At 39.5% G+C, this 24840-nt stretch overlaps 1 protein-coding gene across 5 annotated transcripts in view; it reads left to right on the top strand.

Annotated features, from left to right (window-relative positions):
* Nucleotides 1–24840, top strand: part of CCDC34 (coiled-coil domain containing 34) — a 188014-nt gene that overhangs the window by 23217 nt on the left and 139957 nt on the right. Inside the window, exon 5 of one of the 5 annotated variants that reach the window (XM_042905029.1) lies at nt 23118–23473. The exons of 3 other annotated variants lie outside the window; for them this stretch is intronic. In XM_042905029.1, the coding sequence (XP_042760963.1) occupies nt 23118–23131 (14 nt within the window). In that variant the 3' untranslated portion in view covers nt 23132–23473. Of the gene's footprint in view, nt 1–200; nt 718–23117; nt 23474–24840 lie in introns of those variants that run through there. One more of the 5 variants, XM_042905024.1, reaches the window with a different exon arrangement.

The following is a 24840-nucleotide window of genomic DNA, read 5'->3' as shown; positions in this document are numbered from 1 at the left end:
TGCAGTACTTACTGTATTGGAAAAATGTTACTTGTTTGAAAATATTTTAGAGTTCAAGTTTTAAATGGATTAAGTTGGCTTCTCGGTGATATTTTTGCCCTTTTGATACTGTAACATTTTTCTAGGAATTTAAAAATAAGTAGTTTCTTTGATCTTAAGAAGTTTTTTCTTGTTTTGTTCTGACTTTTTAATAATTTTAGATTTTTACAGTGGAAATTCTTATCCAGAACCAGCCTTTTATAACCCAATTCCATGGAGACCCATTCATATGCCTCCTTCCAAAGAAGCTAAGGACCTATCAGGAAAGAAGACTAAAAGGCCTGTAATAAGTCAGCCACACAGGTCATCGTCTCTGGTGGTTCAGAAAGCCAGAAACAATCTTTGCCTTGGAACTCTGTGCAGAATACAAAGATAGCAGATATGGGAAATTGCATGCTTTTACCTGGAGCTATTTAATTTTAAAATTAGAATAGTTTTTTTACTGCTCAGGCAGCAGCTCAACATTTGATGTGATTATTAACAAGTTCATGTTTTTGCATTTGTATATGTTGTCCTTAGAGTTAATTGAGGAAGATGTTTTATACATTTTCATTTTTATAAGTGCTTCAAGGTAGATCTTGGCATATTGTTTCACAGGATAGGTGACTGGATATCTAACAATTGTGTTTCTATTTAGCTTGTATTAAAACGACATTGTAATACCAGTAAAACCAACAATTTGTATGGTGTTCTTTCATACTCTGTGTTTATTTGCGTTTATGTTTATCATAGTAAGATTAAGCTTAAATTGTTCAAATAAGCTTTTGTAAACTGCATGCTCAAAATAACTCTTAGAAGAATCTAAATGGTTAGACTTCTAGAGTAATCAAACACAGTCTTCCTTGATAGCTTTTGGTGTATTTTTCCTTATGTATACATTTTTAAATAACTAGAGGCATGTTTTTTATAACAAAGAAATGAGGGTTGAGTTTTTGAAAGGGAAACTTAAAAGCATTGTTATAGGCTCTGGATCTTAGGTTAACATGTAGCAATCTTGAGACACTAATAGTATTTTGCTGTACTTCGTACAAATACTTATACATTCATTATAATTAGGTAGTTAATTTTGAAATTAAGGTTAGCAGTACATTATTTTTTAATGTTAAGGGTTAAGTGATATTTATTGAAGCTAAGATCTTACTAATGAATACATAATAAGGAAAGTAGTTCAAAGGATTACTGAACTAGCATTCAGCACTTTTTACTAAATTTTAAAAGTCTGTATCTTTTTTTAGGGACCGTCAAGAAATGAAGATTTGTTGTGGCAATATAAAGTTCAGTAAATTGATTTAACAGTGATTCCTATTTAGAATATACATATTCCATGTTTCTGCTAGGTTAGTAATTTGCCAAGTTTCTAGTGACTAACGGGCAGTGGTGTTGACCAATGCAAAGGAGCGACAGTAGAATCTTTGAAGGGCATTCACGTCATCAGAAATCTAGGAAAATTCACTTCTAAGCAGGAAACAGTTTGGGAGGCGCCAGTAGGGTTTGTTGGGACGGAATAGTGGTCAGACTTATAAGCCTGACCATCCTTCTCAGAACCTCTTAGACATAGTGATATTTTCAGACAATCATTCCACTTGAACAAATTCACCCCTGTAGAGAGAACGTGCAATTTGCCAGTGTAGTGATAAACTTGTGTGTTGCTTATTGCTAAGTATCCATAGGCCTGAATTCCTGCGAGTTTTAGATGTATGTTATATTTAAGAAACCTTCAATTTCACACAGTAGATTCAGGTGTTTAGGCAACTTCTAGCTATAACCGTAATTCTAGTAATACTTTGCTCAATCAGTCATTAATTACTTTGACCAGTATTACAGCCGTCTCTCCTTGTCTCTGGTTTCGCTTTCCATGGCTTTAGTTACCTGTGGTCAACCACTGTCCCAAAAGAGGGTAACTATAGTACAATAAGGTATTTTGAAAGAGAAGCCACATTCACATAACTTATTACAGTATATTGTTATAATTTGTTCTGTATTATTGTTAATCTCTTACTGTGCCTAATTTACAAGTTAAACTTCATCATAGGTATGTGTGTATAGGGAAAACCAGTATATCTAGGGTTTGGTACTATCTGTGGTTTCAGGCACCCACTAGGGAGGGGTCTTGGAACGTATCCCCACAGATAAGGGGGAACTATTGTAATTGAACATTTACTCTGTAACAGATGTTTTGCATACTGATTTAGGAATTTAAATGACATATTTCTTTAATTCAGTCAACATTTTCGGCCTAACCAGGAAAACCTATAACAGACTAAATGCTATAATACACTGCTTAAAAATGAAGTACAGGGGCATCTGGGTGGCTCAGTCGGTTAAGCATCCAACTTTAGCTCAGGTCATAATCTCACCGATCTCGTGGGTTTGAGCTCCGCCTCGGGCTCTGTGCGGACAGCTCAGAGCCTGGAGCCTGCTTCAGATTCTGTGTGTCCCTCTCTCTCTGCCCCTCCCCCTCTCACACTCTGTCTCTCAAAAATAAACATTAAAAAAAAAATCAAGTTCAAAGTTCATCTGGGAGCATAAATGAGAGGTAGTTCAGCCTATGAAGGGATTAAGAAAGGCTACAAAGAGAAGGTGACATTTGAGCTGGTAAAAAATAAGCAGGAGTTTTCTGGATGGTCACGAGCTGACCATACTCATTAACATGCAGCAAGAAGTATCTGGGAGAGAAGTAGGGGTCAGAGTAAAAAAGGTTCTGTGTATGCTGCAGAATTTGGACCTGATCCTAAGGACGTGTGATGTCCTTTTTTACTTCTCTAGTGATGTCCTTTTTTACTTCTCCAGTGATCCACTGTAAAAAGATTTTGATACCAAACTTATTTACTATTAAAATCCATTTTTTATTAATTGGAAACTTCAATCAACATATCTGATCACCAGGAGGTTAGTGTTTTTAACCTGAATCCGTTTTTCTTGATGTCCGGATACTTGATATTTTATGCATTACAGACGACATTATAACATTTGAAATTTCTGTTGAGGTTTTTAAAATCTGTTTGACTTTTACTACCACTTTGGAAGTGTTCTGAAATATCTAGGTAACCTATAATGTCAACAAATTCATGATCCAAGGGAAAGAACACAGGTATTGTAGACCTAAGTCTGTGAGTCCTGGTTTTATGTCTGTTTACCTGGAAGATGCCTCATTTTTTCAATGTTTAATACCTTATCTAATTTAGAAACTTATGGGGTTATAAAATAATAAGTGGGAGTATGTAAAAATGAAAGTTTCTTTTTGTATGATAATTCTGATAAGATATACCAAAGATATTCTTTGTCTTTAGTGATAATTGATTTATATAATAACTGGCTTCAGTTAAAGATTTACCAACAGTAAGTTAACTGGTCAGTGCTTGGGATGGACTTTCATTTACCCCTATTCTAAAAATAAAAAGGGAATACTGTGTTCATTTCTTTCAAATCGATTCAGTAAATATTTGTTGAATATCTAATATATGCTAGTTAATATTCTAGATGCTGGAGGTTCATCTGTGCATAAGAGAGCCCCTGCATGCTGCCCTCATGGGATCTTATGTGACTGGGATAGGAAACATACTAAGCATGTAAACAAACAGCACTTTATCTGGCTCTAGGTGTTGTAAAGAAAATAAGACAGAATATTGTAATAAATAGTTAACAGGGTAGAGGAGGGAGTCCACTACTTTAGATGGATGGGCTTCTTTGAAGCCTTGCCAAAACCTGGGGAAAGAGATATCCAGTCAAAGGGAACAGCCAGTACAGAGGTCCTAGAACAAAAATGAATTTGCTATATCTGAAAAAAGGCCAGTGTGGCTAGAGAGGAGCCAGTGATGGGGAAAATAATAGGAGTTAAGGTTAGAGGGTCAGAGTATATATAATCCTGAGTTCACTAGATCAGGTTTTATTCTAATTATATTGAGATGCCTCTGGAAGATTTTAAGAAGGGGATTGATATAATCTGGTTTATACTTTGAGATTACTCTGGCGGCTGTGAAGAAATTGGCTTGTTGGGGACAAAGAATCAAATAAGGGAGACTCATGGGGAGGATTTTGCAGTATCCAGGAAAAGAGCTCATGTAGTTTGGAGTAAGATGGCAGCCGCAGCCTGGTAAGAGGGAGAGATGGATTTGGGTTATACTTTGGTGGTCGGGCAAACAGGACTGCTAACATTTGGATGTCAGGTTGAGGGAAGGAGGAAAAATCAGATATGACTTCTAGTCATATGCCTGATCAGCTGGGTGAATTTCATATTACAGAAATCAGAAGATGTGGTAGGAGCAGGTTCATTGCTGAGATGGGGGAGAGGAGTCCTGACCTAGATCTCTTAGGTTTGCAGTACCAACTTAATAGCCTGGTGAAGATGACAGTTAGATATTTTGTGTCTGATGCTCAGGAGACAGCCAAGATTAGAGAGAAATTTAAGCGACATTAGTATGTAGGTGGTATTTAAAAGCATAGGGACTGGATCACATTACCTAGGGAGAGTTTAGATAGTAAAAAGAGAGGGCTCAGTATCCCAATATTTAGAAATTGAGCAGCCAGCAAGGATCCTGCAAAGGAGCATTCAGTGATGTCGAAGGAAACCCAGTAGGTGTGATCCAGAAGCAAGGAGTTGTGAGGTCTGTCCAGTGCTGCTTGAGAGATATGGAAAGCTGGAAAGAGCCTTCATAATTGGATGTGGTAAGAAGAAGAAAGGTTCATTATTGACCTTGGTATTGAATACTTTCTGCATGCCAACAGCATTCTGTGTGCTTTTACGTGTACTAACTTTTTTAGTCCTCATGACAACCGTATGAGACAGTTGCCTTTATTATCCCCATTTTCTAGCTAAGGAAATTGAGTCATAGAGAAATTATGCTGCTTTTGTACCTAGTGACTCACAGAACAGGGATTGGAACTCAAGAGGTCAAAGTCCAAGCCTAACAACCATATTCTGTTTCCCTCCTATGTAATATGTATAATGAGAAAAACTGGTATGAGGGGCACCTGGGTGGCTCAATCGGTTGAGCGTCTGACTCTTGATTTCCACGCAGGTCACAATCTCATGGTTCATGGGATCCAGTCCTGTTTTGGGCTCCACACTGAGTGTGGAACCCACTTGGGATCCTCTCTCTAACCTCTCTGCTGCTCCTCTGCTCTTGTGCTCTCTCTCTCTCTCAAAATAAATAAGAGAAGTAAGTTGAAGAGAGAGTGCAGGTGAGAACATGGAGACTATACATGAAGACAACTCTTGGGAGAAGTTTTATTGTGGAGAGGAGATAAATGGGATGGGAGCTGGAAGAGGACATAAGGTCAAAGACAGTTTTTGTTTGTTTTGCTTCAAGATGGTTGATAGGAAACATATTTCTGTGCTGATGTTGATAATCAGGGCAAAAGAGGGGACTTGAAGAGTTAGGAGAGATCAAGGATGATTGTAGGAATGCTTATATAGAAACAAGGAAATTTCCTCCACGTTGACAGGAGAGAGAGAACACATAGTGCATCGGTTCAGATGTAGCTGGATTTAAAACTGGTGGTAGGAGGATGAGAGAGGTAGTTCTTGTCTGGCAGCTTCTGGGTTCTCAAGTGTGAAGGGAAGCAAGTAAAGGGATAGAAATTGTTGCAAGTAGGAGAGAGAAGGGAAAGGTAAGAGAATGAGCATCTTACTGGAGGTGGGGGAGGAATAAATTTACCAGATAAATTAATGGGATTTACTGATGAGTGATGCTATTGCCATTTGATATTTTTGTTCCCAGTTGGGACCAATGAGCAGAACTCTGTCATGTTTTACTCCATTTCTGGAGAAAAGTTTAGCTGTTTGGGATTAAGAGCAGAGCTGGGCTTAATTGGGGTTGGACAAAGAGGGCAAGTAAGATGGAGGGAGAACAGAATAAAGCATTTAGAGAGTGTTTTCTGGGAGTGATCAGAGCACTGAAACATGGCATCTAATAGGGATGATGGCGGATGGTGAGGAAGAGGTTTTCAGCTGGTGAGTGTCTCCAGTGCTCTTGCAGAATGCTAGGTTGGAGGGGCTGGAGGGAAGCTGGAGAGCTAGGAGCATGTTGTCAGATGATGATGATGACAAGATCAGACTATCACCATGGCGGTGGGTGGCCCAGATGGAGTCTGTCGATGGAATTGAAGAAATTAAGAAACCAACAGGCCAGGATTTGAGTGGGGGGGGGGGTTATATATGGTTACAATTGTCAAGAATTATGACAGTAATGTTAGAAGATGGTGAGCTGGGTGCTAGAATTTCAGTAACCAGGGTGACTTGGCCATGAGACAGAAAGAGCAATATTGGCTAGTGTGGTCAGCTGACATATCCTTCAGAAGAAATGAGAGTGTTGAAGGGGGTAGGAAGTGAAGCAGTTTGAAAGTGGCAACGGGGATCAGTGCTATCTCCACTAACTCCCAGCCTTGAGGTATACCCTGAAAGTGGGAGGCTGTAAAGGAAGAGCATTTTCAGGAGTCCACTCAGGCATGAAAAGCTTTTAAAACCATGGCAATAGCAGGATGGCTTGGGCCGGGTGGGCAGGGAGTAGAGACTAAAGACAGAGCCACCAGTAATGGTATTATGTAACCAGTCCCTGGAGAGGTGACAGAATCAGATGAGGACAGTGGGATTGAGAGGAGAAATGTGTGAAAAATCTATCGAAAGTAGAACTTGGAAAGGATTGTTTTCAGAGCTAACTGATGTTGATAATATTAGTGGAGAGAGAGAATACAGAAAAGGACACATTTGAAACAGGGGTTCTCTCTCCTATTAAATTGCTAATGAATAATGAAGGCAGTATATATACATGGCTTCAGAATCAAATCATACTAAAAGGTTTTTGATGCAAAACCGCTTTGCCTCACTTCTCTCTGCCTTCAGGGTCCTGCTCCCTTGGGGACATTTACTTGCATTATTTTTTGTTGCTTTCCTCCCACTATCTTCTGCTCCCTTTTTCTGCCATTTGTTCAGGCAGTTATTAGTGTTCCTGAATCAATGCTCTATTTTTCTTTTTAATTTGTCCCTTCAATCTCCACCCCCTCTCTAGGAAGAGGGACCAAGATTTCTTTGATGTTCTCTTCTAATTTTTTCTTCTAAGTTTTTTTATGGCTACCTCATTTTAGATTCCAAGCATGCTCTTTTTCCTGTTTATTCCTTTCTCATGCTATCCTATACTTATTTTATGGTTGTAATATCTTTTCTTATCTCTAAGGACATTAATTGCATTTTTTGCCTTTCTTAATTGGCTGTGTTTCCTCCAGGTGCCCTTTTTTTCCCTTCATTTTCTCTCTCTCTCTCTCTCTCTCTCTTTTTTTGGTCCTCAAATGTTTGTTAATCCCTGTCTGACACTTATGTTCATAATACGAATCCCTGTCTGTTCAGACTTAAGAATAGGGCATTAAAAAGCTGAGTGGAAGCTGTGTGGGCACAGGCAGGCTTGTTGATGGTGGATTTTGTTTGTTTTTGAGGAAGCTTCCAAATACTTGGAAGTCTTCTCCTGAGGCTATTCAGTTTCTTAGAGAAGAATCTTCTAATCTTCCTGGGGGATACAAGCCAGCTGCCAGTTTTCCTGAGTAGAGTCTGGGAAGGTGGCTCCACGTATCACCATTCATAATGTAAACTATTATGTCACCGTGTTTCAGCCCAGCCAGTGCAGGAGCTCTGTCTCCCTGGTAGCTGGGGTCTCCATGTGCAATTTCGGTAGGCTGAATCAGTTCCTCTCTCCACCCCCCAGTTATATTTCAGGTTTTAGAGACCTTTAAACAGTAAAAGAGAAAAGGAAGGGAAAAATGCACCTGGAGGAGACAGAGCCAATTTAAAAAGAAGGAAAAAATGCAACTATCATTAGTATTTTTAGAGATGAAGGGGAAAGAAAATGCTACATCCATATTCTCCTAATTCGATTATTTTACCTCCATCCACTTTCTACCTTCTAACAATGCGTTGAAATCTTCAGTTAGCTATTGTGTTCTGTTCTCCTTGCCCTTGTGGATTTGTACTTTTTATTTCCCCTTAAATTCCTTTGCCATTTTAGCAGAGGTTGGAGAGGGAAAGGAGAAATTTGCATTTTATTAACCTGCTGCTTAATTGAAATCCTAACTTTAGTTGTGAGCAGATTGATATACGGGTGCTTGTGGAGACACAGGTTTGTTGCCCAGGTGAGGAATTCAGTTTAGGGATAGATTTTTAGACTTCCTTGGTTTAACATAATTATTGAAGCTATGGAAATGGGTAACACTTCCCCAGGGGAGTTTGAAGTATGGCATCCTTTGATTCATTCAACACATATTTGTCAAGTGCCTACCGCATGCTGGCAGGGAGAAGATGCACTAGGCCAGAATGTAGGGAACTGCTAGAAAGATAAGGAAGAAGGAAAGAAGGCACCGGAAGAGCAAAGGGAACGGTGGAAGGGGATGAGAGGAGAGTGCTCCCACTGGGGAGGGAATTTTAGGGAAGGGAGCAGAGACATTTTGCATAATGTTAAGTGCTACATAAGAGTTCAGACGGGTGAATGAAGCCTTCTCTTGATTATTCCACTCATACTTATTGACTGTCTAGCACAGTGCTTGATTCTGCGATTAGAGTGGTCAACAAGACTGACCTGATATGGACCTGTTAGAGCTTCCATTCTAGCCAAGACAGGGCGTTAAACCAGGACCAGGACCTATCTTAAAGCATGAGCTGTGGGGGCACATCAGGAGGAAGCTAACTTTGTGGGGGGATGAGGAAACGCTTCCAAGTAGAAGTGATTAAGCTAGGACCCAGTTTTGAGTACCTGAGTAAGTGAAACTTAGCATTTAATTACTTTGGAGGCTGGAGAGGAAGGAATAGGCTTAGAACAGGGATGGTTCCACGGGCAACTTTTTTAGAGACCAAGGATTGGTAATGTGACAGCTTTTGAACACCAAAGAACCTTTCAGATGGCTTGTATACATTAACACACTCTACAAAGTTACAAGGGAAATCTCTAAAATCTTAGTCATTTCTACAGAAAAAATCCTTAATATTCCACAGGAAAGTAAACCTTGAAGTTTGATGGTTAAAAATAAGACCATCTGTGGCTTCAGGTTCTGAAGTAATACAGATGGGGCTATTTATTTAAAAAATAAATCACTAGTGATCTAATTAGCAATTCAAAGGTTGGCCTCTCACAGACTTGCTTAGTGTCATGTCCAGGACCCAGATGAAGGACAAAGTATGGAGTGGTTTACACTGCACCAGCAAATTACACTTTACGACTTAAACTAAAAACTAATTTTTCTTTATTGAAAAAAGAAAACATGGCAAATAATATTCAAGTGTTTACTGTGCCCATTAGTATTCCAAATTAAATTCATGTGTTGGCTTGACAAAAAATAAAACACACAAAGTTACTTTGCAGTGAATTTACCTACTGTTGATAATGGCAGTCTGCCTGAGAGAAAAAAATTTTTCAGAAAGGGCAGTGGTATCTTGAAATTCCTTTTAAAATTGGAAGGTGGTAGGAACACTCGAGAAGGGAAGATATTCAATTATCTGTCAATAGGGAGAAAGTTGTACCTTATGTGTGAGAGAAAGAAGTTGGCCAGGAACACTGTGCTTTTCTTTCCCAGAAACCACAGAGCCTCCTCCTTTCCCCTTCTCATTCATGTGCTCTAGGCTGATGGAACTAGCACAGAACTTGGAAAAAAGGGGGAGCCTCTCCCTTCCCACCAGCTTCATGGTCCTGGGAACCACCTGAGAGCCATAGGGAGATGGAAGCAATCTTGGTTTCTCTTTGGTGGCATGGGAGTGGAATGTTTTCAACTTTAGTTTGAATAAATTTACCAAAACTGCCCAGCACCTCCCAGTCTATGACTTCCACCTCCCTCAGCCCGGGGCTTTGCTTTGTTGGTGTGGGCTGAGATGCAAAGTGCCCACACAGGTAAATCTATAAGGCAAATCTTAAAAGATGTTTGTCTCTCAGTAAAATAGAGGAAAGTCTCACTAATTTATTTACCTGTCCAGTGAAGACATTAGCCTAGATGATCGTGAGGCCCCTTTCTGCACTGTTTCTGTTATTCTGTGTGGTTCGTTTCTGCATTTGTAGGATGAGGACTGCTTATACCTAGTAGGGATGGTGAGGGCAACATCGTCTCCTTCTTAGAGTGTGACATAAAAACGACTGACTTCAGGAATGCTTCCTCTGGTCCATGCCCAGCTTCTGCCAGGAGGCAGCCTGGCTCAGGGGAACAGTAGTCTGGCTGAGTTTGAATATGTGCTCTGCTACCTACACTGTGGGAACTAGACAAGTCTCCACCTCTCCAAGCCTCAGTGTATTCTAAAAAAATTGACTCAATACTTTCTCCAGAAGATAGTTGCAAAGATTAACATACCATGTAAAGGACCCGGCATCATGTGTGACACATAGAAGATGCTTTATTTATCATTTTGTGTCTTTTTTGATGATGGAAGTAGCATTTTATCTCCTGGCAGTAGATTATATGAGGATGCACATTTTCCAACAAGTATCATGACTTGTTAAGGAGAATTAACTCATGCTACTGGCATGTTTTCTTCATTGTGATGCCAATTTGTAATCTTTTCATAGAACATTTGGCCATTGAAAGTTGCAGTAGCATTTTCAGATAGGTGTATGCTTTATGGGAGCTTTTAACGTAATGGGTTTCTTTGTTAAGATTGTGCAGAAATCTTCCACATGAATGTGATGAGGGACATTCAGGCATATTTTGGCTTTCAATTTGAAGCTTTGCTAATATGCTTCTTGGAGGCTCATTTAAGTTATCTTTGGCTGAAATTATGGAGAGTTGCTCCCATATTTCATACAAATCAAATAGAAAAATTAACTTAAAAAAAGTTCAAGCTGTGTTATGTTAGTTTGGATCCTCTGAGCAACAGGCACCAAGACAGGATAAGTCATGCAAGAGATTGGTTGAGTAGTAGCTTGTAAGGGAAATGGGGAGGGAGCCAGAAAAGTCAGGAGAACCATCAGACCATGATGTAGGTCTGATGCATGTGGAGGAGAGAGGGAGGGAAGAAAGGCTGCTAGAAAGGGCCTTAGTTGCAGTGAAGTTCTAAGAAAAATTCAGCATGGCCGATGAGGCTCCCAACCCAAGCTGCCCATCAAAGTAGTCTGCATCTTATAGCTATGGATCTGTGCTCAGTCCCTGGATGGGAGCAGCATGTGGGAAGAGTGGTATTGGCTCGAACACAGGGGTGGATTCAGAGCATAGCATCTGGGGCCCTTGGTCAATTATGCTTCTGACAGTGAATCTGGCAGGTCATTTCCATGGCCTCCAAACTTCCAGGCACTTCCATCACCTGTGTTACAAGGTCTCATGACCTACATAGTTAATGTTTTCCTCAAGTATTAGTGTCACAAAATGATTGAAAAGGAACATGCGATGCCTCACTGAGATACATCTGATGGTATTATCCAGTGCTAGAAACCTAGGCTTCGTCAATCCTTGACATCCTTCTTCCACATTCTCAACTCCAGCCAATCAGCAACTGAGTTCTGCTGATTTCACTCCCTAACTCTGTGATTCCCTCCATGTGTCTGCACATTAGAACCATCTGGAGATCTTTAAAAAATTCCAAAGGCCAGGCCACATCCAGATCAATTAAATCACAGCTTTATTTATTTATTTTTTTGAACCTTCCCAAATGACTCCAGACAAATTTGGAAACCAGTTTCTTCAATATTTTCAAATCTGACTTCTCTCCATCCCTACTACCATGGCCCTAGTCCTTTCTCATTTGGATGACTGACCAGCTCCCTCTTTGGTCACTGTGCTTATAATCTTTTCCCTCTCATATTTATTCTGTCCACAGAAACCCACTGACCTCCCAGAAATGCAAATCTGATTATGTAACTACTCTGCTTCCAGCTCTCCCACAGCCCCCCACCCCCACATCTAAAGCATCGCTTCCCAACCCTTTCTTCCCCCTGCCCCCACGGCATCCACCAGCATAACACACATCCTCAGCGAGTCTTATACATGGCAATTTTCAACCCTGGGGGAGGAGCATCTGAATATTGGAGAAAGACCCACAGCTTGTGCAACTTGCAAAACAATTTTCTCCTCCACCCCCTTTTTCTTCTTTCCCCTCCCTCATTCTGATGTGTGCTCTCCAGCCAAAGGGATTAAACCTTATGTGGAATACAGGACCACCTTTTTTATCTGCCCTATCTCCATGATCTCATCATCTGCCTTGTTACTTTTGCTACTTAGGCTCCCAACTTCTGAAAGTTCCTGGTATAAATGATGTTGTTCCCATCTTTTATGCCTTTTGCTTATTTCTGTTCTTTCTGGAATGCCTCCCCTTTAACCTTTTTCTGTAGTGCTTTCCCTTAAACTAACTTGACATTTTGAAACCAACCATTAAGTCAACCCTATGGTCACCTCTGCAAAGCCTTCTCTGACTCACTACTCCAGCCAGGTTGGGACCGACACTTCTTTCATTATCAAAGATCCTGTGTACTTGTTTTATTAATTTTGCAATGTTGTACTAGCAATACCTGTTTTAAGGGATCCATATTCACCATTCTCTTTTTCTAGAATTGTAGCTTTTTTCTTTTTAAAAATAATTTTTATTTTTTTAATGCCATTATAATTAATGTACAGTGTTATATTGGTTTCAGGTATACAATACAGTGATTCAGCAATTCTATACATTACTCAGGGATCACCACATAAGTGCACTCTTTTTTTTTTTTTTTTTTTTTTTTTTTAATTTAAATCCAAGTTAGTTAGCATATAGTGCAACAATGATTTCAGGAGTAGATTCCTTAATGTCGCTTACCCATTTAGCCCATCCCTCCACCCACAACCCCCTCCAGTAACCCTCTGTTCTCCATGTTTAAGAGTTTCTTATGTTCTGTCCCCCTCCCTGTTCTTATATTATTTTTCCTTCCCTTCCCTTGTGTTCATCTGTTCTGTGTCTTAAAGTCCTCATATGTGTGAAGTCATATGATATTTGTCTTTCTCTGACTAATTTCACTTAGCATAATACCCTCTAGTTCCATCCACATAGTTGCAAACAGCAAGATTTCATTCTTTTTGATTGCTGAGTAATACTCCATTGCATATATATATATACCACATCTTCTTTATCCATTCATCTATCGATGGACATTTGGGCTCTTTCCATACTTTGGCTATTGTTGATAGTGCTGCTGTAAACATGGGGGTGCATGTGCCCCCTTTGAAACAGCATAACTGTATCCTTTGGATAAATACCTACTAGTGCAATTACATGGTCGTAGGGAATTTCTATTTTTAATTTTTTGAGGAACCTCCATACTGTTTTCCAGAGTGGCTGCACCAGTTTTCATTCCCACCAGCAGTGCAAAAGAGATCCTCTTTCTCTGCATCCTTGCCAACATCTGTTGTAGCCTGAGTTGTTAAATTTAGCCATTCTGACGGGTGTGAGGTGACATCTCATTGTGGTTTTGATTTGTATTTCCCTGATGATGAGTGATGTTGAGCACTCTTTCATGTGTCAGTTGGCCATCTGGATGTATTCTTTGGAGAAGTATCTATTCATGTCTTTTGCCCATTTCTTCACTGGATGATTTGTTTTTTGGGTGTTGAGTATGAGAAGTTCTTTGTAGATTTTGGATACTAACCCTTTATCCGATATGTCATTTGCAAATATCTTCCCCCATTCTGTCAGTTGCCTTTTAGTTTTGCTGATTGTTTCCTTCGCTGTGCAGAAACTTTTTACTTTGATGAGGTCCCAATAGTTCATTTTTGCTTTTGTTTCCCTTACCTCTGGAGACTTGTTGAGTAAGAAGTTGCTGCAGCCAAGATCAAAGAAGTTTTTGCCTGCTTTCTCCTCGAGGATTTTGATAGCTTCCTGTCTTACATTGAGGTCTTTCATCCACTTTGAGTTTATTTTTGTGTATTGTGTACAAAAGTGGTACAGGTTCATTCTTCTGCATGTCACTGTCCAGTTTTCCCAGGACCACTTGCTGAAAAGACTGTCTTTATTCCATTAGATATTCCTTCCTCTTTGTCAAAGATTAGTTGACCATACGTTTGTGGGTCCATTTCTGGGTTCTCTATTCTGTTCCATTGATCTGAGTGTCTGTTCTTGTGCCAGTACCATACTGTCTTAATGATTACAGTTTTGTAATACAACTTGAAGTCCAGGATTGTGATGCCTCCTTTTTTTTTTTTTTCCCAGGATTGCTTTGGCTATTCGGGGTCTTTTCTGGTTCCACACAAATTTTAGGATTGTTTGTTCTAGCTCTGTGAAGAATACTGGTGTTATTTTGATAGGGATCGCGTTGAATATGCAGATTGCTTTGGGTAGTATCAACATTTTAACAGTATTTGTTCTTCCTATCCAGGAGCATGGAATCTTTTTCCATTTCTTTGTGTCTTCTTCAATTTCTTTCATAAGCTTTCTATAGTTTTCAGCGTATAGATTTTTCACCTCTTTGATTAGATTTATTCCTAGGTATTTTATGGGTTTTGGTGCAATTGTGAATGGGATCAATTCCTTGATTTCTCTTTCTGTCACTTCATTGTTGGTGTATAGGAATGCAACCGATTTCTGTGCGTTGATTTTATATCCTGCAACTTTGCCAAATTCATGAATCAGTTCTAGCAGTTTTTTGGTGGAATCTTTTGGGTTTTCCATATAGAGTATCATGTCATCTGTGAAGAGTGAAACTTTGACCTCCTCCTGGGCTATTTGGATGCCTTTTATTTTTTTGTGTTGTCTGATTGCCGAGGCTAAGATTTCCAATACTATTTTAGATAACAGTGGTGAGAGGAGACATCCCTGTCTTGTTCCTGACCTTAGGGGAAAAGCTCTCAGTTTTTCCCCTTTGAGGATGATATTAGCGTCGGGTCGCTTGTATATGGCTTTTATGATCTCGAGGTATGCTCCTTCTATCCCTACTTTCTTGAGGGTTTTTATCAAGAAAGGATGCTGTATTTTGTCAAATGCTTTCTCTGCATCTATTGAGAGGATCATATGGTTCTTGTCCTTTCTTTTACTGATGTGATGAATCATGTTAATTGTTTTGCAGGTATTGAACCAACGCTGCATCCCAGGTATAAATCCCACTTGGTTGTGGTAAATAATCTTTTTAATGTATTGTTGGATCTGGTTGGCTAATATCTTGTTGAGGATTTTTGCATCCATGTTCATCAGGGAAATTGGTCTATAGTTCTCCTTTTTAGTGCGGTATTCATCTGGTTTTGGAATCAAGGTAATGTTGGCTTCATAGAGTTTGGAAGTTTTCCTTCCATTTCTATTTTTTGGAACAGATCCAAGACAATAGGTGTTAATTCTTCCTTAAATGTTGGGTAGAATTCCCCTGGAAAGCCATCTGGCCCTGGACTCTTGTTTTTTGGGAGATTTTTGATAACTAATTCGATTTCTTTACTTAGGTTATAGGTCTGTTCAAATTTTCTATTTCTTCCTGTTTCAGTTTTGATAGTGTATATATTTCTAGGAATTTGTCCATTTCTTCCAGATTGCCTATTTTATTAGCATATAATTGTTCATAATGTTCTCTTATTATTGTTTTTATTTCTGTTGTGTTGGTTGTGATCTCTCCTCTTCCATTCTTGATTTTACTTATTTGGGTCCTTTCCTTTTTCTTTTTGATCAAGTGGCTAGTGATTTTTCAATTTTGTTAATTCTTTCAGAGAACCAGCTTCTGGTTTCATTGACATGTTCTACTGGTTTTTTTTTTTTTTTTTTTTTTTTTTGGTTTTGATAGCATTAATTTCTGCTCTAATCTTTGTTATTTCCTGTCTTCTGCTGGTTTTGGGTTTTATTTGCTGTTCTTTCTCCAGCTCCTTAAGGCGTGAGGTTAGGTTGTGTATCTGAGACCTTTCTTCCATCTTTAGGAAGGCCTAGATTGCTATATAATTTCCTCTTATGACTGCCTTTGCTGCGTCCCAGAGGTTTTGGGTTTTGGTGTTAACATTTTCATTGGCTTCCATGTACTTTTTAATTTCCTCTTTAACTTCTTGCCTAGCCCATACATTCTTTAGTAGGATATTCTTTAGTCTGCAAGTATTTGTTACCTTTCCAAATTTTTTTCTTGAGGTTGATTTTGAGTTTCATAGCGTTGTGGTCTGAAAATATGCATGGTATGATCTCGATCTTTTTGTACTTACTTAGGGCTGATTTGTTTCCCAGCATGTGGTCTATTCTAGAGAATGTTCCATGTGCACTGGAGAAGAATGTATATTCTGCTGCTTTAGGATGAAATGTTCTGAATATATCTGTTAATTCCATCTGGTCCAATGTGTCATTCAAAGCCATTGTTTCTTTGTTGATTTTCTGATAAGATTATCTGTCCATTGCTGTGAGTGGGGTGTTGAAGTCCTCTACTATTATGGTATTATTATCAATGAATTTATGTTTGTGATTAATTGATTTATATATTTTGGGTGTTTCACATTTGGAATATAAATATTTACAATTGTTAGGTCTTCTTGGTGGATAGACCCCTTAATTATGATATAATGTCCTTCTTTATCTCTCGATTCAGTCTTTATTTTAAAGTCTAGATTGCCTGATATAAGTATGGCTACTCCGGCTTTCTTTTGTCAACCATTAGCATGATAGATGCTTCCCCATCTCCTTATTTTCAATCTGAAGGTGTCTTTAGGTCTAAAGTCTTTAGGTCTAAAGTGGGTCTTTTGTAAACAGCATATACATGGATCTTGTTTTCTTATTCATTCTGTTACCCTATGTCTTTTGATTGGAGCATTTAGTCCATTGACATTTAGAGTGAGTACTGAAAGATATGAATTTATTGTCATTATGTTGCTTGTAGAGTTGGAGTTTCTGGTGGCGTTCTCTGGTCCTTTCTACTCTTTGTTGCTGTTGCTGTTATGTATGTATGTATGTATGTATGTATTTTCATCTTTTCTCCCCTCAGAGAGTCCCCCTTAAAATTTGTTACAGGGCTGATGTAGTGGTCACGAGCTCCTTTAATTTTTGTTTGTTTGGGAAACACTTAATCTCTCCTGTTTTGAATGACAGCCTAGCTGGATAAAGAATTCTTGGCTGCATATTTTTCTATTTCAGCACATTGAATATATCCTGCCACTCCTTTCTGGACTGCCAAGTTTCTGTGGATAGGTCTGCTGCAAACCTGATCTGTCTTACCTTGTAGGTTAAAGACCTCTTTCCCTTGCTGCTTTGAGGATTCTTTCCTTGCCTGAGTATTTTGTGAATTTGACTATGATATGCTTTGTTGATGGTCAGTTTTTGTTGAATCTAATGGGAGTCCTCTGTGCTTCCTGGATTTTGATGTCTGTGTCTTCCCCCAGGTTAGGAAAGTTTTCCACTATGATTGTTCACATAACCCTTCTACCCTTTTTCTCTCTCTTCATCTTCTGGGACCCTATGATTCTGATGTTGTTCCTTTTTAATGAGTCACTGATTTCTCTAATTCTTAAATCCTGTTCTTTTGCCTTAGTCTCCCTCTTTCTTCCTGCTTCATTATTCTCCATAAGTTTATTCTCTATATCACTGATTCTCTGCTCTGCCTCATCCATCCTTGCCTCCATGGCATCCATTGAGATTGCAGGTCAGTTATAGCATTTTTTATTTCATCTGGACTAGCTTTTACTTCTTTTATATCTGCAGAAAGGGATTCTAATCTATTTTCGACTCCAGCTAGTATTCTTATTATCGTGTTTCTAAATTCTGGTTCAGACATCTTGCTTGTGTCTGTGTTGGTTAAGTCCCTGGCTGTCGCTTCTTCCTGATCTTTCTTTTGAGGTGAATTCCTTTGTTTTGTCATTTTGAAGGGAGAAAAGGAATTAATGAGGTTAAAAAAATTAAAATTAAAGAATTAAAATTAAAAAATTAAAAACAACACACCCACAAAAAAAATCAAGTCAGTGATGCTAGATCCTAGGTGTGTTTGGTCTGGGTGTTGAAAGGGGCTTGACAGAGAAAAAAGGGAGGAAAAAAGAAAGAAAAAATCATTTGAAAATTTGAAAAAATGAATACACTGAAATAGAATATAATGAAATGATAGAAGTAAAATAGAATTTGAAAAAGTTTACACAAAAGTAAAAAATATAGTATAAAAAAATGAAAGAAACATTTTTAATAAACATTGAAGGGGTGCCTGGGTGGCTCAGTCAGTTAAGCATCTGACCTCTGCTTAGGTCACGATCTTGCAGTCCGTGAGTTCGAGCCCCACATCTGGTTCTGTGTTGACAGCTCAGAGCCTGGACCCTGCCTCGGATTCTATGTCTCCCTCTCTCTCTCTGCTTCTCCCCTGCTCATGCTCTGTCTCTCTCTGTATCCAAAATAAATTTTAAAAAGATTTAAAAAAATTGAAAATAAAAATAATTTTTTCTCTTTCTGTATTCAAGAAAAAGAAAAGAAACAAAAAAGAAGAAAAAGAAAAGAAAATTGAATAGATGGATCAGCGAACAGACTGAAATAAGATTGAAATTACTTCGTTTTTCCCTAGAAGTCAAACTAAGAAGCGCTTTATAGTCCGTAAACCAAGCAGGCAGAGAGACTTGTGTTCCTGAAGAGTGAGGTTGGCCCAGTTTGGCGGGGCTTAGTGCAATGGCTCCATTATCCACTAGATGGCGCTGCTTAGCTTCCTGGGATGGATTGTTGTGGCGCTTTTAGGTGTAAGTGCACATGCGAGGGAGCGGTGAAAATGGCGTCATCCAGCTACCCAGTCTCTACTATCAGAACTCTGTTCCCAGTCAGCAATCGCGCACCCATCCTTTGTCTTCAGCTTCCACCAACTCCCCGCTTTTACACTGTTTTGACCAAGCCCTAAGCAGCACCTCCCTCCTTAGTTTTATCTCAGATGCGGCTGTTTTTCCTGACCCCTGACTTCTGAAGGACTGTGGCTTTGACCTGTTCTGCCCCTCTGCGGGAGGGTCTCATGGAGCAATGGCCGGGTGCCAGCCACACCAAGGAACATTCGTGGGACTGTACTGCTGATGCCCAGAGATTGTGGCTGGGTGCCAGCCCGCCCCAGAAAAAGTTCATGCGATTGTGTAGCAGCAGCATTTCAGGGATTATGGCAAATCACAACACGCAACTGACACCAGGGTTCACCTGCAACAACCTTTTTCTAGCACCAGCAAATGTGGCTGTTCTCCCAGGTCCACTGGTGCCTTTGCCTTTGGGGGACCCAAACAGCCTCTACCAGGTGTTCTTCCAGCAGGGGAACTGCCTCTTTCTGTATGGCTCGAAGACTCCGGGACTTCACTCTGCTCCTGGGGATTCGCCCTTCTCACCAGAGCACCACCAGGTATTGAGCTACGGAGTTGCAGACCTGTACTCCCCCTGTTTATAGTCTTAATCGAATTTAAACCCTCTCCTTCCTCCTTTCTCCATTTTTAGTTCAGTCCATGTGGCTGTTTCCACTTTTCCACTTTCTCTCCAGCTGCTTTGGGGGGGGGTGCTTTTCCTGTACTCTCCCCCCATCTCTGTCCTCTCTCCGCAAGCAAAAACGGTTCCCTGCCCTCCATGGCTTCTCTCTCCTCCAGTTCACCTGTCTGTGCCGCGTACCTGCTGAGTTCTGTGGTTCAGGTTGTGTAGATTGTTGTGTTAATCCTCAAATCAGTTTTCTAGGTGTGCAGGATGGTTTAGTGTTGATCTGGCTATATTTCATGGATGAGAGACACAAAAAAACTTTCATGCTGTTCTGCCATCTTGGCTCCACTGAATTGCAGTTTTTATAATACTTTGATAACACTTTTTAATACTTTGAACTCAAGTAATTTATAGCAGGACATTGTGATTACCAGAAGCTAGAGTCATAAAATATCAATATTGGAAGGGGCTTTTAAATGCAATTTTGTTCAATCACTAAAGTTTTGTTTATATCACGTTTAGTAAATTTGAGGAGGGTGCTATTTACCCAAATGGAAATATCCCAACATATTTTGGGAATAAAAAATTCTAGTATATGCTGAGAAATTAACAGAAAAGGGTAGATGAAGCCTCCAAGGGAAAGAGTTTAGATAGAAGACAAAGGACAGACAGACTCATCATTACACAAAACCTGCCTTCAGAAAACATGAAGGGATTAAGAGATACCAGTTCAGGAGACAGAAGATTTGCAGAAGGAGAACCAGTGTACCGTTATTAAAAAACAGAGAAAGGAGTGTTTTAAGAAACAGAGGGTGACTATGGGGACAGTAGCCCAAGAAGCTCAGACGGCAGTGGTCCCATAAAGTTCCTTTTGGATGCGATGCCTGCTCCTAGGAAGAAGATCCACTGAGGAAGAATATGAACCTCCAAGAAATCAGACTGGACAAATTTATGGGACCCCAACCTCTCCAACCAGAACCTAAACCCAAGTAGTTCTTGCCCTTCTTTGGGGACTCAGAAACTTTTTGCAATTGTAAAAAAACCTATTGACTCTGTCCTCAGAAAAATGCATGTAGATGCATATGCACACATTTTCACATATAATTGCTCATACTTCATTCTACTACCCACCTGAAACCATCCCTAGTGAAGCTTCTACATTGACCCCCACATTAGCACACATTGTTCTCCTGTCAGTGCCAAGGCTTGCTTGAATAATGAGGACAGGTGATCTACTTGAGGATTAAGAACTACTTCTTCCTGCTCAAATCTTAGGTGGACTAAACCTGTAGAGGCCTTAGAAATTCTCTGTAGTGCTTTACTCAGCACTAGACTAACTAGATGTACCCCTAGGTGCTCCCAAGACTGCTCAGTCTGCAGATTGAACATTTTCCTAGATTCCTGTCTGTTGACCAACCACGTCACTCAGTTAGACTCGCTAGCCACCATGCTTCTCTGTGACTCAGCTTCTGAAAAGACCTCCTTGCGAATTTTAACCAGCAACCATGACGTACCTCATGTCCACCTGTCTGGCTTCTGCCTTCCACTCTTTTAAATGACTCACCCTCATTTAGTCCTTCTTCAAATTATAGAATTTAGAGAGGCAATGAAAACATTCTGGTTTGCGGAAATAGAAAAACGGGTGTTTAAATTTTTATGAGAAAGGGAGAAGAGTTAGAGTCAAACTTTGTCAATCTCAGCCCAATAGAATTGCAGTGGCATGGAAAATTCAAAGCATTGGACAATTCTTAAAAATACTAAATTTGTGATTTATCTTGTTAAGTTATTCTGTCCTCCTGATTTTCTTAGGAATGTTTTTACAATAACTAGATGGAGAGTGGACATGTTGGGAAACCGCCCTGGGATACAACATGTACTTTGATCCATGCATGTTGTTAGTAATGGGAACTGGATTTCTCTTCAAGAGAGAATTTTAGAGTTTGATAAATAATGGCAATTTCTGGGGCACCTGGAAGGCTCAGTCAGTTGAGTGTCTGACTTTGGCTGGGGTCATGATCTCACAGCTTGTGGCTTCGGGCCCCACATAGGGTTCTGTGCTGACAGCTCTGAGCCTGGAGCCTGCTTTGGATTCTGTCTCCCTCTCCCTCTGCCCCTCTTGCAACTTGCACTCTGTCTGTCTCTCTCTCAAAATACAAATAAATGTAAAAAAAAAATAGCAATTTCTTAAAGTGGAACATGAGGGCACCTGGGTGGCTCAGTTGGTTAAGTGTCCAACTTCGGCTCAGGTAATCATCTCATGGCTCATGAGTTTGGACCCTGTGTCGGACTCTGTGCTGACAGCTCAGAGCCTAGAGCCTGCTTCAGATTCTGTGTCTCCTTCTCTCTCTGCCCACCCTACCCACACTCTCTCTTTCTCTCAAAAATAAATAAACATTAAAAAAAATTTAAAAATAAAGTGAAACATGAGCTTTGGGTAAAAAAAAAGTAAAAATGTGAGTGTGAAAAAATATTAGTTTAGCAATGATTATTTTAGTTACTTGTATGTTTGATTTTTAAGGGGGTATGAATCTGGATAAAGAATTAAAAATGCTGCCCCTGCTGCACAATGAGATTTTTAGGGTGATAGCTCTGAGCTATCTGGTCCTGTGGTATTGGATTACAAAACTTATAGAGTTGTATACCATAGCCTTTACTGCCTACAAAACACAAAACAGCCCAGATGTCAAGGGAATTCAGGATGGAATGCAGACTGTGACAAATGAATCTAACTATATTATAAATATAGGGCATAGTCTCCCTGAAGGGTGTGGGAAAGAAAGGAGTTGACCCAAATAACTCAGGAAAATTGTGTTTTGCCTAGATTCTGTAAGGATAAAGGCAAAAAGAACTGTACAAAAGCACTGGTGAATTTGTTTCTCTCAGGGGGTACAGTTCAACAACTCTGACACCATTTTCCATGTTTGCTAGGGTTGAAAAAAATAAGTAAATATATTTTAGATGGTTAAGAATCAGGTGGCAGGTTATTTACTGTTAGAGAAAAAAAGTAACAAATCTGCCGGCTGGGGTAGGGGCTAGGGTTTCCTATACGAATAGGTCAGTACAGATATAAATATAGATATATGTGTTTACAGTGGTTACTATGATGCACATATTTCCCAGCTCTGTTCCTTGGGAGGGTTGAGAAGCAATGGCACCCAGTAGCAACCAGCACACCCAAGATCTTGTTTTCTTAATGCTAGTCTTCAATAAAAGGAACCAGGACTCTTTGGAGAAATGGCTGCTGGTTTTTAGGACTGGACAGGAAAGACACAAGATAAGCCTGGAGTATCTTATAGTATTAGAAAGTAAGGGGGTGAGGAGGAGACGAGGGCATATCAGAAGGACACGGGCCAACCAGAAGGAGCTGCTGATGGCCAAAGCTGTAACAACTTGAGTAACAAATGACAATCATTGGATTATCTAAAAAATAAAATAAATATCCATAGATTCATGTCCGTTGAGACTGAATAAATAAGTAAATAAAGAGTGTGCACGCTGGGGAGGGACAAATCTTATCCACAAGGAATGAGGGAAATAGAAATCAAAAGAAATCACCAATAGAACACCATAGTGGTAAATGCTGCAGGCAAGATCCCCTGATGATTGCCAAAGTCAGCCAAGGAAGCTTTAAGAAAAACCTGAATATCAGCCTAGTTTCAAACTATCTCCCCTCCAAAAAGTCATTCCCTGCTGTAGTGGTTTTCATATCGTTTCAAATGTTTTGATATTCTCCCTCCAGGAGGTGGAGACTAATTCCTCTTCCCATGACTGTGGGCTGTACTTAGTGTCTCACTTCTAGGAAAGAGAATATAGAGAAATCTGGTCGAAGTCACCTGAACCAAGTGATCACGGTTAATGTTACTGGTTGATATGGACTCCCTGGTCTGATGTTACTGGAACTGCAGTGTCACCTCCCTGGGATTCTTCCCTCCAACCCAGAACATCTGTATAATCATGAGAGAACACCAGACGAGTCTGAATGGAGAGCTGTGCTACAGGAAAGCTAATCACTACTCTTGAAAACAAAGTTACAAAAGAGAAGGAAAGACTGAGAAACCATCACAGGTTGAACCCAAGGAAAGAAACCAAATGCAACGAGGTACCATGGATTGGACCCTGGAACAGAAACCTGAATAAAACCCACAGTGTGGTTAATAGTATTGTACTAGTGTTAATTTCTTATTTTTGATACATGTACCATAATTATACAAATGTTTCTAAATGGTTGTGTAAATATACCAGAGTTATATCTAAAGGAATGATGGGTGAAAGTTATATGGAAACTCTTGATACTGTATTTTCTTTTTGTTTTGTTTTTATAACTCTAAAGTTCTTTTAATATATAAAAAAAAACATGCTGCTCCTGAAGTTCATACATGAAAATTCAGAGATTTGGGGGTTTTTGTTTATTTTTATGAATATTGTATATTTTGTTATTTTTCCATTTTAACATGATAACTTGTCATTTGGTAGAAGAGTATTTAAACATAGTTCTTAGTACCTGGAATTTATTTAAAGTAAGGGCTTTATCCCACTTTACTTTTGGTCTTTTTTTTTAATTTAACTTTATTTTTTATTTTTTAAAATTTACATCCAAATTAGTTAGTATATAGTGAAGCAATGATTTCAGTAGATTCCTTAATGCCCCTTACCCATTTGGCCCATCCCTCCCCCACAACCCTTCCAGCAACCCTCAGTTTGTTCTCCATAGTTATAAGTCTCTTATGTCCTCCTCCCTGTTTTTCTGTTATTTTTGTTTCCCTTCCCTTATGTTCATCTGTTTTGTCTCTTAAAGTCCTCATATGAGTGAAGTCATATGATTTTTGTCTTTCTCTGACTGACTAATTTCGCTTAGCATAATACCCTCTAGTTCCATCCACATAGTTGCAAATGGCAAGATTTCATTCTTTTTGATCGCCGAGTAATACTCCATTGTATATATATACACCACATCTTCTTTATCCATTCATTCATCGATGGACATTTGGGCTCTTTCCATACTTTGGCTATTGTTGATAGTGCTGCTATAAACATGGGGGTGCATGTGTCCCTTTGAAACAGCACACCTGTATCCCTTGGATAAATGCCTAGTAGTGCAATTGCTGGGTCGTAGGGTAGTTCTATTTTTAGTTTTTTGAGGAACCTCCATACTGTTTTCCAGAGTGGCTGCACCAGCTTGCATTCTCACCAACAGTGCAAAAGAGATCCTCTTTCTCCGCATCCTTGCCAACATCTGTTGTTGCCTGAGTTATTAAAGTTAGCCATTCTGACAGGTGTAAGGTGGTATCTCATTGTGGTTTTGGTTTATATTTCCCTGATGATGAGTGATGTTGAGCACTCTTTCATGTGTCAGTTGGCCATCTGGATGTATTCTTTGGAGAAGTGTCTATTCATGTCTTTTGCCCATTTCTTCACTGGATGATTTGTTTTTTGGGTGTTGAGTTTGAGAAGTTCTTTGTAGATTTTGGATACTAACCCTTTATCCGATATGTCATTTGCAAATATCTTCCCCCATTCTGTCA

Source organism: Panthera leo, chromosome D1 (assembly GCF_018350215.1).
Source record: "Panthera leo isolate Ple1 chromosome D1, P.leo_Ple1_pat1.1, whole genome shotgun sequence".
Lineage (NCBI taxonomy): Eukaryota > Metazoa > Chordata > Mammalia > Carnivora > Felidae > Panthera > Panthera leo.
Note: the sequence above shows the minus strand (reverse complement) of the source record. Positions and strands in the feature narration are given on the sequence as shown.